At 57.1% G+C, this 11,372-nt stretch overlaps 1 protein-coding gene across 2 annotated transcripts; it reads right to left on the bottom strand.

The window, feature by feature from the left end:
• Positions 1-4,689: 4,689 nt before the first annotated feature.
• Ush1g (USH1 protein network component sans) lies at positions 4,690-11,289 on the bottom strand. 2 transcript variants are annotated; one of them, XM_078041722.1, is made up of 3 exons: positions 10,911-11,288; positions 7,428-8,645; positions 4,690-6,372 (listed from the first exon to the last, which is right to left on the bottom strand). In XM_078041722.1, the coding sequence occupies exons 1-3, from the start codon at positions 11,072-11,074 to the stop codon at positions 6,369-6,371; spliced, it is 1,386 nt and encodes a 461-aa protein (XP_077897848.1). In that variant the 5' UTR covers positions 11,075-11,288; the 3' UTR covers positions 4,690-6,368. The 2 variants fall into 2 exon arrangements, with proteins under 2 accessions (XP_077897848.1, XP_005332753.2); XM_005332696.4 differs by lacking the exon at positions 4,690-6,372 and having other exon boundaries at positions 7,424-8,645; positions 10,911-11,289.
• Between the last annotated feature and the right edge of the window lie 83 nt (positions 11,290-11,372).

Raw genomic sequence — 11,372 nt, 5'->3', positions numbered from 1 at the left:
GCCAGGGAAAGAGCGAGTTTGGGGTTCAAATCCCACAGCTCTGGCTCCTCAGCACTCCGAGACTTGGGCAAGTGACTTAACCTGCCTGGCAATGTCCTCGTGGGAGAAGCAGGGAATGGAACCATTCTCATGATTTAGCTATACCTGGTACATAAAAGTTGCTAGGTTCAGGGGGTTTTTGTTTGTTTGTTTTGGTACCAGGGATTGAACCCAGGTGTGCTTAACCACTGAGCCATATCCCCAGCCCTTTTTATCTTTTTATTTTGAGACAGGGTCTCACAGAGTTGCTTAGGGCCTTGCTAAGTTGCTGAGGCTGCCTTTGAACGTGCAATCTTTCTGCCTCAGCCTCCCCAGCTACTGGTTTTATAGGCATGCACCCCTGCGCCTAGCTAAATCCAGGTTTGGGGAGGCATCTGGTAGCCTGTACCCATAGAATGCAGCAGACCACACAGCCTGCCCTGCACTTCCTAGCAGGTCATTCGCCCCTGCCCTTGCCCCTCAGTTGCTACATCTATAAAAATGGGCTTTCAATAATGCCTGCCTGCCCAGAGTGGGGGTGGAAAGAAGGACACACGGCCTATTTCACTCTATGGGCTTTCAGGACCCACAACTGCCATGCCCCTAGCCCCTTCTCTAGAGGGCAGGCATTGGTGGCTCTGAAATGACTTATCAGAGGTGACCTTGCCTCAGGCTCTAAACCAGGCCTTGTCATTCAATAACAAAGAGTTGGGGAGGGTCCCTGACCTCAACCTTCTTGGAGGAAATGGGCTGGGGTGCAGTTCTGGAGAGACAGGCAGCCCTGACGAGGTCCTAGGAGTCAGGTCCTGTTTGTTCTTTCACCAGCTGTGTGACCCAAGCAATGACGTAGTACCTTCAGCCTCAGTTTCATTCCCCATCAAATGGGTCCAACAATTCTTTGTCATTAAATGAGGCTGTCATGAGGACTAGCTGAAATCATGGGTGTTAAGTGCTGACATACAACAGGTGCTCAATAAGTGCTCAAATGCCATAATGAGACATGGCATGGTGGGGAGCCAGCCTGTCCAGGATGGAGTTCTAACTCCCCACTTCCCAGTGGTGTAAGTTTGGGCACGTTTGACAAACATCTCTAAGCCTCAGTTTCCTCAGATGAAAACAGACACAACCGTAGTGCCTCCTACAGGGAGCAGTGCTGCAGGCCAAGGGACTGACCCCAGTGAGGCACCCCAGGGTGGCTCTCACTAGCAATGGGAGGCCAGATCCAGTGTGGAGTCCCGTGCTGCACACCTACTATGTGCCAAGTCTCAGGATCGCCCGATCAGGAAGGCACTTGGTGTCCACTTTGCAGAATTAAGTTCCATGCTTTAACCAAGGTCAGAGCTGTGCTGTCGCAGATCCGAGGCAGGAGCCCGGGCCTCCAGGCCATTGCCCGCAGAGCTTGGGCATTACCTCAATGCTCTGCACACTGGGCTCCCTGGGCACAAGGGGCTCCCAGGTTGCCAAGATATAAGATTGGGGTAGAAAAAGGAGGAGGTTCTTGAAGGAGAATCTGGACACAGATTCCAGCTCAACCAGAGACAGGGCCAGAGAGAGGAACAGGGAGTCTGAGCAAGTGGACAGCCTCGTGTCACAGGGGTAATGGGACAGAGAGGGGACAGAAAGACAGGAAGACGAAATGCTCCTGTGGCCTCCTCCCCATCTTGGCAGGTCCTGCCTGTGGCCCCATAGTCCTTCTCTCAGTGGGCACCTCAGGTGGACCACATGGGGGTCAGACCATGCACTTGGACCTTAAAGCTGCCAGGGTCCCCTGTCCCACCTCAGGTCGAGCCTGACACCTAACTGCCCAGGACCCAGGCACACCCATGTTGAGGAGACTCAAGATTAAAGACATCCCCATCAAAGGGACAAGTGCATGGGGGTGTGGCAGCATGTGGCCAGATGCAGATTTCAGTATCAGGAAATCTCACTTTGAGACCTAATAGCTCTGAGAACTACCAGGGGCAAAATCATTGCTCTGAGCCTTTGTTTTCTCATCTATAAAATGGGGACCATAATGACAATGTAGTACTTGCTCTCTAGGCGAGGGTTATGGTTTAACTGTGAGGGTTAAACGTATACAGTACTAAATATAAGCCCCTTGACACATTATAAAGTCTCAACAATCGATAGTAAAACCTTGAAAGCATTACCTTTGGGGCAGGAGTGGCCTAAGTGACCCGGTAAGGGAGCCTGACTGTTCCTTTACAGAATGTCACATAGCCTCTCTGATAATCTCTTCATCTATGAAGTGGACTAACACTTAGCCTCACCTGCCTGCCTCACGGGGCAGGAGAAACATCTGATAAACATCTGACAACATCAGATAGTGGCCTAATCAAGGTGACACCCCCTTCCAGGAAAGATGCCCAGCTTCTTGGGCATCCCAGGAACATCTCTGGGATTCCCTGGAGTCCTCCTCCCTGGCCAGGGGTCCACCCTTGACTGGGGCCCATTTCCTAGCCACTTCAGGGCTTCTACGCCCCCTGGTGGTCTGGGGGCCAGGACCCAGGGTGGTGTTGGGGAGTGTGGGGGGTTATTCCCATATGAGGGTCTGGAAGGGAAGACTGGTCCCTGGGATATCAAGGACCTATCTACTGGGTGGCTGTGCCAGCCACAAACACAAGGCATGTCCCTGGGCCATTGTCAGACCAATGATAACTGTGATGGTGATGAACTGATGTGCACCAAACCTCAGGTGTGTTTATAAGTACAATCATCTCACCCTCCTATTGCCTATGGGGTTAGCACCATTCTTAGATTACCTGTTTACATATGAGGAAACAGACTCAGAGTGTAACTTACCCAGAGCCACACAGCTAGAGGGGGTAGGCCAGTTTGGGGTCCAGGTCTGGCTGTCCCCTGAGTCCTGCCACCTTCTCACCTAGGGTAACTTCAGAGGAGGTGAGAGGAGCATGCACTGTGGGATAAGGGGTACCATCTTGTCATAACATGGGTACAGACCTTGGGGACCAGGCAAAGCCTCAGGAGAATTTGCCCGAGTGGCTCTGTATGAACTCTGGCCAGCTCCTCCCCTCTAGGCCTCAGTTAACTCCTTTGTGAAAATGGGAGGGTTGGGCCACATACCCAGGAGGTCACTCCTGCCTGTTATTCATTCCACCACCCTCATCTCCATCAAATCAGTAACCTCGTTTATGATATTAACTTCACATCAGCCTAACCAAAGTTTCCTAACCCAGGGTCCCTGGACCTCTGGGGACTCTGTGTCTCCTATGAGTAAAATTGAATAGGAGTGTATGTGTGCTCACTGTGTGCCTTTCAGGAAAAGCCCATGTTGTTAGCCAGGCATGGTGGCACATGCCTGTAATCCCAGCAACTTGGAAGGCAGAGGCAGGAGGATCACAAGTTCAAAGCCAGCCTTAGCAAATTAGCCGTGGTCCTAAACAACTTGTCAAGACCCTGTCTCAAATAATAACCAATCAAACAAACAAGGGCTCAGTGGTTAAGTCCCCCCTAGGTTCAATCCCTTATACAAAAAAAAAAAAAAAAATTCATGCTGTTACTGGATTCCAATACCAAAAGGCTAAGAACCACTGAGTTTTGTAAACCTTTAGAGTTTCTCTATCCTCAAGCTAGATTTTTAGAGGAATGAGCCAAGGCAGTTGACTCCCAACTCAAGCAAGTTGAGTGTAAAATGCTTCCCTTTTCTTGTGTTTAAAGTCCCCTCCTTCTTCTGGAGCTGGACCTGCTACAGGTGCCCCAGGCTTCCTCCCTCCAGCCACATTGGCCCATTGAGACCCTTGTCCCCACTGCTGCTGGTTAGTCTTTGCCTGGATGCTGAGTTCCGTTCTGCTCTGACTGGTCCTGCCAAGACTTCTTCACCCTCTCCTCCTGTCCTGGATGGCCATGGGCGGGACCCGAAGGTAGGTGCAGTGACAAGAATGGCCAGCAGGGGTCGCAAAGCAGCCGCACTCCATGGGCCAGGAAAGTGGGGTGCCAGGATGGCACCTCCTTGGTTCCCTGGGCGGCCTAGGCATGAGGAATGCGTGGCAGCAGTGAGGAGGCTTAGGGTCTGGGTCTGTCCCTTGCCCACTGTAAAGTGGAGAGAGGTGGCCTAGAACCCTTGGATGGTTGCTAAGGGAAGCGACTGCTTTGAGCTCCCCTTGGCAGAAGCATCCTTAGGAAATGGAACAGACGACCCCAGACTTGACGGGGAAAGCAGAGCCCACTCTCCACCCAGTAAATGGGAAGACTTGCCCTTGGGAAGTCTCCAAGGGCTCTGCGCAGTCACCGTGAGAGCTCCTGGGGGTGGTGAGGGAAATGTACTCCCTGCGAGAGGCTTCCCAGGGTGAGAGGGCCCAGCGCCTCCCCAGGTAAGGCTTCTCTGGAAGAGCTGGGAAGAGGGACCACGCATTCCTCAGTCCTGAATCAGAGGTGGACCTGGACCCTCCCCCTCGCTCAGCTGCTGAGGGACCCTGCTGGCCCAGTTCTCCACCCTCTCTGTTCCATGACACTCCTGCTTCTGGGCCCTGCTAGCATGGCAAGGCAAAGTCTGGGGCGTCAGGAGGTGCTCCTGCTGAGATGTGGGGAGCCCTCTGCCCACGAAGAGGACCCAGTCCTCACAGGCCCAGGGAGACCCTCCCCCATCTCCTCACCTTGTCCCTCTCCCATGACCCAGTGATTAAAGAAGTGGACACAAGTATGACAAAGATATAGAACTTTCTCTACAAAAGTTATAATGAGTCCGAGGGAGGGGTCTGTGTTTGGTGGTGGGAATGGGAGCCTGGCCCACCTCAGCGCAGGGGACCTGGGAGGGGCTGAGGCAGTAAACGGACGGGGATCAAGTGAGGAAGGCAGCACCTGGGGCTCAGAGAAAGACGAGTCGGCACTTGGGGTGGCCCCAGGCCCAGGCCCAGACAACAGGGAGAGGAGCCAGGGTGGGCTCAGGATGGTTGTGGCAGCCAGGTCCTCTGGGTCCTGCAGTGGGAAACGGCCACCTCCTTCACACCCCCAGCTCTGGGCACGTTCACGGATGGGATCACACACAGAGACCAGATGGGTCTTGGGGGCCCTTTTCCCCTGCTCCAGTCAAGGAGGCCCTAGGAGGAGCTCCTAGCAGGGGCTGCTTCTCAAGCCGGGGACAGATACGGCGTCCACTCCTGACAAGGGGGAAGGGTGGATCTGCATGGGGCATGGACACACGCACACTTGTGTGGCTCCTGAGGGACTCTCCCATACCTGTGACCTTGGTCTGGCTGAAGAACTCTAAGGACATGAGGACCCTCTGGGCTGGCCTTTTCCCTGGTCTCACCGCCATCACGGAGCTGGGACCCATGTGAGCTCTTGCTTCCTCACAATCCATGCAGAATCACAGAGATGCTCCCAGGCCTCCAGAGAAACCCACCGACCCTCAACACACACGCATGCGCACACACACACATGCACACACAGCCCTGGTGGCCTGGACACATCAACAGTTTGCATTATCCACATTCTCCAGTATCACCTTCACGGAACTTCTCCATGCTGGGCCTGACACCTGGCTGTGCCCAGCCCCTGCCTGTCTGGGCCCCTGGGAGACTCTGAGGCTGCTGGCAGATGCCATTCTCTAGCCAGTGTGTGCCCACCAGGACTGGGGGCCATAATACTGCAGCCCGCTGCTCCAGAACCTCACACCTAGCGTTCTGGCCCTCTGGGCCCTGGGGGCAGGGGGCGAGTATCAGGCTGCACAGCAGAGGAGAGGGTGGTTGGAGGAGGTCAGGCCCCAGCCACCTCAGCCTGGCTCTTCTGCTCCAGCGACAGCTAGTGGTGGAGGAGACCGGGCTGGCCGTTAGGGGACAAGGTGGGGACTGAAAGGCAGGGCATTTGGCTGAAGAGTGTGGCTGGGGAACCTCCCCTTGGGGTATATGGGGTGAGGGAGGCTGCCCAAACTTTTCCCTTCATAAAATAAATGTAGGAATCTGCGTCTTCGGCTTGAGAGAACAGGGCAGGTGCAGTAGGAAGGACAACATGGCCGAGACAGGTCACGTCCCCTCCTTGCCCCCTTCCTCTCCAGCTCTGATGTTGTCTAGTCTCTGAGGGACAAGCAGACCCTGCTCTCCTTTGGGGGCTGGCCACAAATCCACATGTACTTCTCAAGGTCACTCAGATAAGGGCAGCTCTGGGGCTCTGGGACCCTCAGCACTGGTGTTCAGGGCTGTTCTGTTGTCCCCGAGCCTGCCTCCAGGCCACACCCTTGCTTTGAGGTATGGACAGGCTTTCAAGGGAGATGACCCACATGGTCCTTGCTCCTCAGGAAGGGGCTACAGGGCTGGCAATTGTGAGGACCTTGTGGCCCCCCCGGGGTTGTGGCAACTTGCAATTCATTTTGGTCAGAGGAGAGGAGTCCCTGGTTATCTGTGGAGGAAGAGACAGAAATAAAACTTAAGACAACAGCCTTCAAAGACATCATCCCCAGCCAGAACTTACCACCTTGATGATTTAGCCTCCCTTCTCTGGACAGGCTGATGGTCAGGGATGAAGGACACTGTCCTCCCCAGTCTCCAAACTGTAAATCAGATTGCCTCCCCACACCCACTCCTGCCCCAAACATTCAAGGCCAAGGTCAGAATAACATGGGGGGAGCAAGTATTTTGGGGCTTGTGGAATGCTGTGGGGGAGGGGAGGGGCAGGGGCCCGTCTACAGGAGGACCAGTGTGGTGGCAGCCTTGGGCAGCTGTAATGGCTTTCTGAAAAGGACAACCCTGGGCGTGGGCTTGTGGCTCAGTGGTAGAGCGCTTGCCTAATATGCATAAGGCACTGGGTTGGATCCTCAGCACCACATAGATATAAAATAAACATATTGTGTCCACCTAAGACTAAAAAGTAAATATTAAAAGAAAAAGGACAACCCCACTGCTGCTGGCCACTGGGAGAGGTTGCTCTTGCTTTCCTGACTGCAGGCTGCAGACCTTGGGCAGTTGACCTTTCAGTGCTGCACCCTCTGTCCACATGGACCCAGGGGTTAAGCCAGCTCTTCATGGAGCAGTGGTGGCAGGTGTGAGTGAGTTATTTATCCCCTAACCCCTGAGTCTCCTCGTGCTCATCCCCCACCACACAAAGGGACTCAGGAATCAATGAGGACTTGCCCAAGAGCACACTCCAGAAGCCGGAAGATGGGAGAGCTCAAAAACATCCTCACTGTGATTACTGTGAGTACCCCGACTCATCGACAGGAAGATGCCTATTTTTCCACATTTGGATATCTCCAGAGTCTAGCTGTGATAAGAAAGTCTCGGGTCACGGTTAAATTGGCAGCAGCTTTTAGTGGTAAATAAAATAGTGGGGTCTCTTGTAATGGCTCAGATTTTATGAAATACGGTGTGCTTTTCTCCCGTGAAAAGGCAGACGGACTCCCCCTCCCCAGGGGCCTTCCAACCCCCACCCCCCACCACCGCCCCACGGACACTCACAGCTCTGTGTCTTCTAGGGCTGGCGGGCGCTCCAGCGCCTGCCTCCGCCTCCGCACAGCCCCCAGGATCTTCTTGCGCGGCCCCAGCGGGACGCTGATGCTGCGGAGGTCCAGGTCGGAGCACAGCATTAGCGCCTCCAGATCGATCTTCTCTTGCCGCAGGAGGGCGGCAAAGTCCTCCATGTGCAGGGAGGCCAGGAAGGTCTCCAGCGGGCTCGTCTCGGGCTCCAGGTCCTCGTCCAGGCCCAAGTCCAGCTCGTCCCAGGGCAGCTCCTCCCCGCAGCTGCGATCCTGCAGGCTGTTGGCACTGCCCAGGCTGTCATCGTCCAGGCTGGGGGAGCTATGCAGCCGACCCCGTGGGGTGCCTGCTTCATCCAGACCCCCGTCCTCGCGGCCCAGCCCGTGCAGCCCGCTGCTCAAGTAGTTTCTGCGGAACACCATGGTGCCCAGGCCGGGGCGGGTAAACAGGGAATCGTGACCTGAGTCGGTGCTGACCTCCGAGTGGGCAGGCTCGGCCGCCAGCGTGGCACGGGAGACGCTGTCCTCATCCGAGAGGAACATGTCCCGGAGCGGGGCGCGGCCCCACTCCTTGGGGTTGGCGTAGGTGCCCTGGCGCACGAACATCACGTCGCTACCTAGTTGCAGGCCTGAGAGCGAGCGGACGCTCTTCCGGCCGTCCTCCGAGACCTTGAAGGTGCCCTCGCCGCCCTGCTTGCGCCTCTCCAACTTCTTCTGGATCTTGGTCTTGCCTTTAGCGGTGCCGTGCAGTGTGGCCTGCGAGTAGGGCAGGTGGCTGCCCAGCGTCAGGTGCTGCAGCCGGCGGCTCAGGGTGCTGGACGTGAGGCTGGAGAAGCTGAGCGTGTCGGAGCGCTCCGCCAGCTCTCGCCGGTAGCGCCGCTCCATGCGCTCGTGGTGCTTGCGCTGCAGCTTGGCGCACTCCCGGATGCGCCGCTCGGCCTCACGAAAGGCCTTGTCCTTCAGCTTGCCCACCAGCTTGGGGTTGAGGCTGCTTTGCTTGGCCGCGATGGAGTCCAGATAGCGCACGCACTCCATGTGACCTTTCATAGCAGCCATGTCCAGCGGCGTGTGGTAGTCGTTATCCAGGCACCAGATGTTGGCCCCAAAAGACACCAGGAAGGACAGGCAGTGCAGGTGGCCATTGGAAGCTGCCAGATGTAGGGGTGTGTTGCCCCAGATGTCACACTTGTCTGGGTCACCCCTGCAGGGAGATCACGAAGAATGATAAACCATAGCAAGCTCTGGCAGCCAGTTCACTAGGGCTGGAGGTAGAGGGAATGGGGGGCCCAGGCCACGAGGGGAGGGCCCCCAGCCTCATGGAGCTTCCCCACAGGTACACCAGGCCACAATGAAACCCGTGGGCCTGAGACCCCTCCACTGACTCCAAGAGACCTGCTGGCCTGAGCCACCAAAAGGCCTGAGCCCTAGGGGAAGATGGCCTGGCACACAGGGGGCGGGGCGACAGAGAAGGCGGGGCTGGGGCGGGGCCTTCCCCAACCGAGGGCTGGGAATCTCAGGGGATAAATATTTGATGCCCAGAGAGAAAGGAGTGAATTATTCATGGGCCCAGCAGGGAGCTGGCCCAGAGAGGTGGTGGGCCAGGGCGAGTCTGGGTCTCTAGGCAGGTGCAACCGGGAACGTGGTTGCGTGTTGCAGGGCGACGGTGAAAGAGGACAAGAGGGTAATGTGTGCTGGGCCTGAGCCTGGGTGAGTGTGTGAGGGTGTGTGCTTGTGTGCAGAGAGTACTGCCATGTCTGCAGGGAGCAGGGCCAGGCCTGGCAACGTGAGTGTTAGAGAAGGTGTCGGGCCTTGGCCTGGGCCAGGAGGGGACTGTGGGGGCAGCCAGGACTGGGGAGGAGGAGGAGGAAGGTCTGCAGCCTGGCAGGTTTGCCCTCCCTTGTTCAGGCTGTCCATCTTTGGGAGCCCTGAGAGGCTGGCTGGCTTTGCCTGTGCAGGGACCCCAACAGCTCCTTCCAACACCCTCCATGTCAGACTATTCTCCCTGAGGCATCCTGTTGGCTCCTCCAGAATTCTTGCCTCTCTGGGGCCTAGCACGGGTCCCCTGGCCCACACTAATGAGGCCACGAGGTTACCCCTAGATCTGGAGGAAGAATCACTCCCTTGTCTCAACATCTCCCCTCACCCCCCCTGCTCAGCTTCCCCACAGAGTGCCAAGTCCTGCAGGACAGCAGAGGAGGGGCTGCTGGGCATCAGACCCACGCCATCCAGCACCAGGCTTTCCCTCTGTAAGACTTGGGGGAGGTAGGCCTGCTTGCTCTCCGGTCCCCTTCAAGAGACACCCAGGTGCCCCTCTGAAGGAGGGGCAGTGGGCCAGTGTCCCTGTGTGCCCTCAGGGAGGGAGGAGGAGCCAGTAAGTTATGACTTGGAACATGCCTCAACTGCCTAATCCCAGGGACTCTTCCCCCTGCTGCTGGGCCCAAGGAACAGCCACAGAGGGATGGGGTCCCTCCGCCCACCACATGCTTGGGCCTCAGGCTGGTGCACAGAACCAGGACCAGCTCAGTACCCACCCCTCTCCCCCAGGGCCTAAGACATTCACATTAACCTTCCTGGGGCCATCCCTTATGCCCCTTTTCCTGCCCAGGCCAACCTGGTGTCTAGGCCAGTATGACTTCAACTTTCCCACTCACAACTCTTTAAAAAGAGTCATCAACTTTGATGAATGGGGAAATTGTTCCCAGTTGTGGGATTTGGCACGCTGGCCCATCCCTGGCCAACCCACTTCAGTGGGTTTGAGCCTGCATTCCTGGGCCCTGCTACCTTGCCTGGTTGTGGCGTGCAGACTGTGTTCCCGCCCTCAGGACAACTCCAGAGGGAGGATGGGAGACAGAAGCCCCTCCAGGATCAACACATTCACTGGTCATCTGTGACCAGTGGGGGAAGGGTACAGAGCACATTAATGAGGTGGCTGAACCATTGACATTTGGTATTATGGACAGTGGCCATAAATCCCAAGAAGGAGCAGAGTGAGGGAGAGAGAAGGGTGAGACCCAGCCTGTGGGGAGCTGTGGGTGCTGGCTGGGAGAGCCCTTTGGCTCCCAGAATGGAGAGTGGGCAGCAAAGGCCCCCACTTTCCGGCCTTCTGAGCCTTAGTCTTCTCTCAGGTTCCCGCATTCCCTCTCACCCTTGCTTCCAGGGGCTCCTGCCCAGCAGATCTCTCCCATCTTTCCCTCTGCACACCCTTCCAACAACCATAGGCCCTCAAATCCCAGTTCCTCCCTTCCTAGCCCCACATCCAGGTCACCAGTGTCACATGTCCCAGTTTATGCCCCCCCCCATGGGTATCTCCCCCACACATGCCAGGCTCCAATGTCCCAACTTAGAGCTGTCTGTCCATAGGGGAAAAGGGCAGCTCAGAGGAGTAGCCTTGGAGTCTGGGGAGGCATTGGGCCTGGCCTGCACCAGGAGACTCTTCCCCTCCCCTGCCTGGTGGAGGGCTGCTCACCCGCGGCTCACGATGAGGCGCAGCGACTCCAGGTTTCCGTGGTAGGCAGCCCAGAGGGTGGGAGTCATGCCATCTTCGTCGGGGGCATTCAGCTCCTTCCGGGTGGCCTCCTTGAGGAGCTCCAGGTAGCCATCGCGGGCAGCCCGGTGGTACTGATCATTCATGGCGCCCGGCTTGGACGGGGCGGGCAGGGGACACCGGGAAATGCCCCCCGCGGGGGAGGGCAGAAGGGTTAGGGTTGAGGCATGGGGTCAGGGGAGGGGGCCTGGCAGGGGCCAGGGCCACCAGCCCCCGCGGCCGCAGATGGAGGGTGCGGAGCGCCAGAGCCGCTACCAAGACATCTGAGCCGCTCATCAGGGCGGCGGGCAGGGTGGGGGACCTCCCGCTGCCCAGGGAGCCGCCCCGGGCTTCCCCTGGGTCCTAAACACCCTGCTTCTCAGCTCCCAGGGCAAACCACGTGAG

This window comes from Ictidomys tridecemlineatus, chromosome 3, assembly GCF_052094955.1.
Source record: "Ictidomys tridecemlineatus isolate mIctTri1 chromosome 3, mIctTri1.hap1, whole genome shotgun sequence".
NCBI classification, from domain to species: Eukaryota; Metazoa; Chordata; class Mammalia; order Rodentia; family Sciuridae; genus Ictidomys; species Ictidomys tridecemlineatus.
This window is presented reverse-complemented; position numbering and strand designations above follow the sequence as displayed.

Excerpts from the sequence above, each read along its gene's own strand:
- Ush1g (XM_005332696.4), bottom strand. The coding sequence starts at position 11,074 with ATGAATGATCAGTACCACCGGGCTGCCCGCGATGGCTACCTGGAGCTC. Across the intron at positions 8,646-10,910 it reads CGCCTCATCGTGAGCCGCGG|GGGTGACCCAGACAAGTGTG; the intron begins GTGAGCAGCCCT and ends ATCTCCCTGCAG.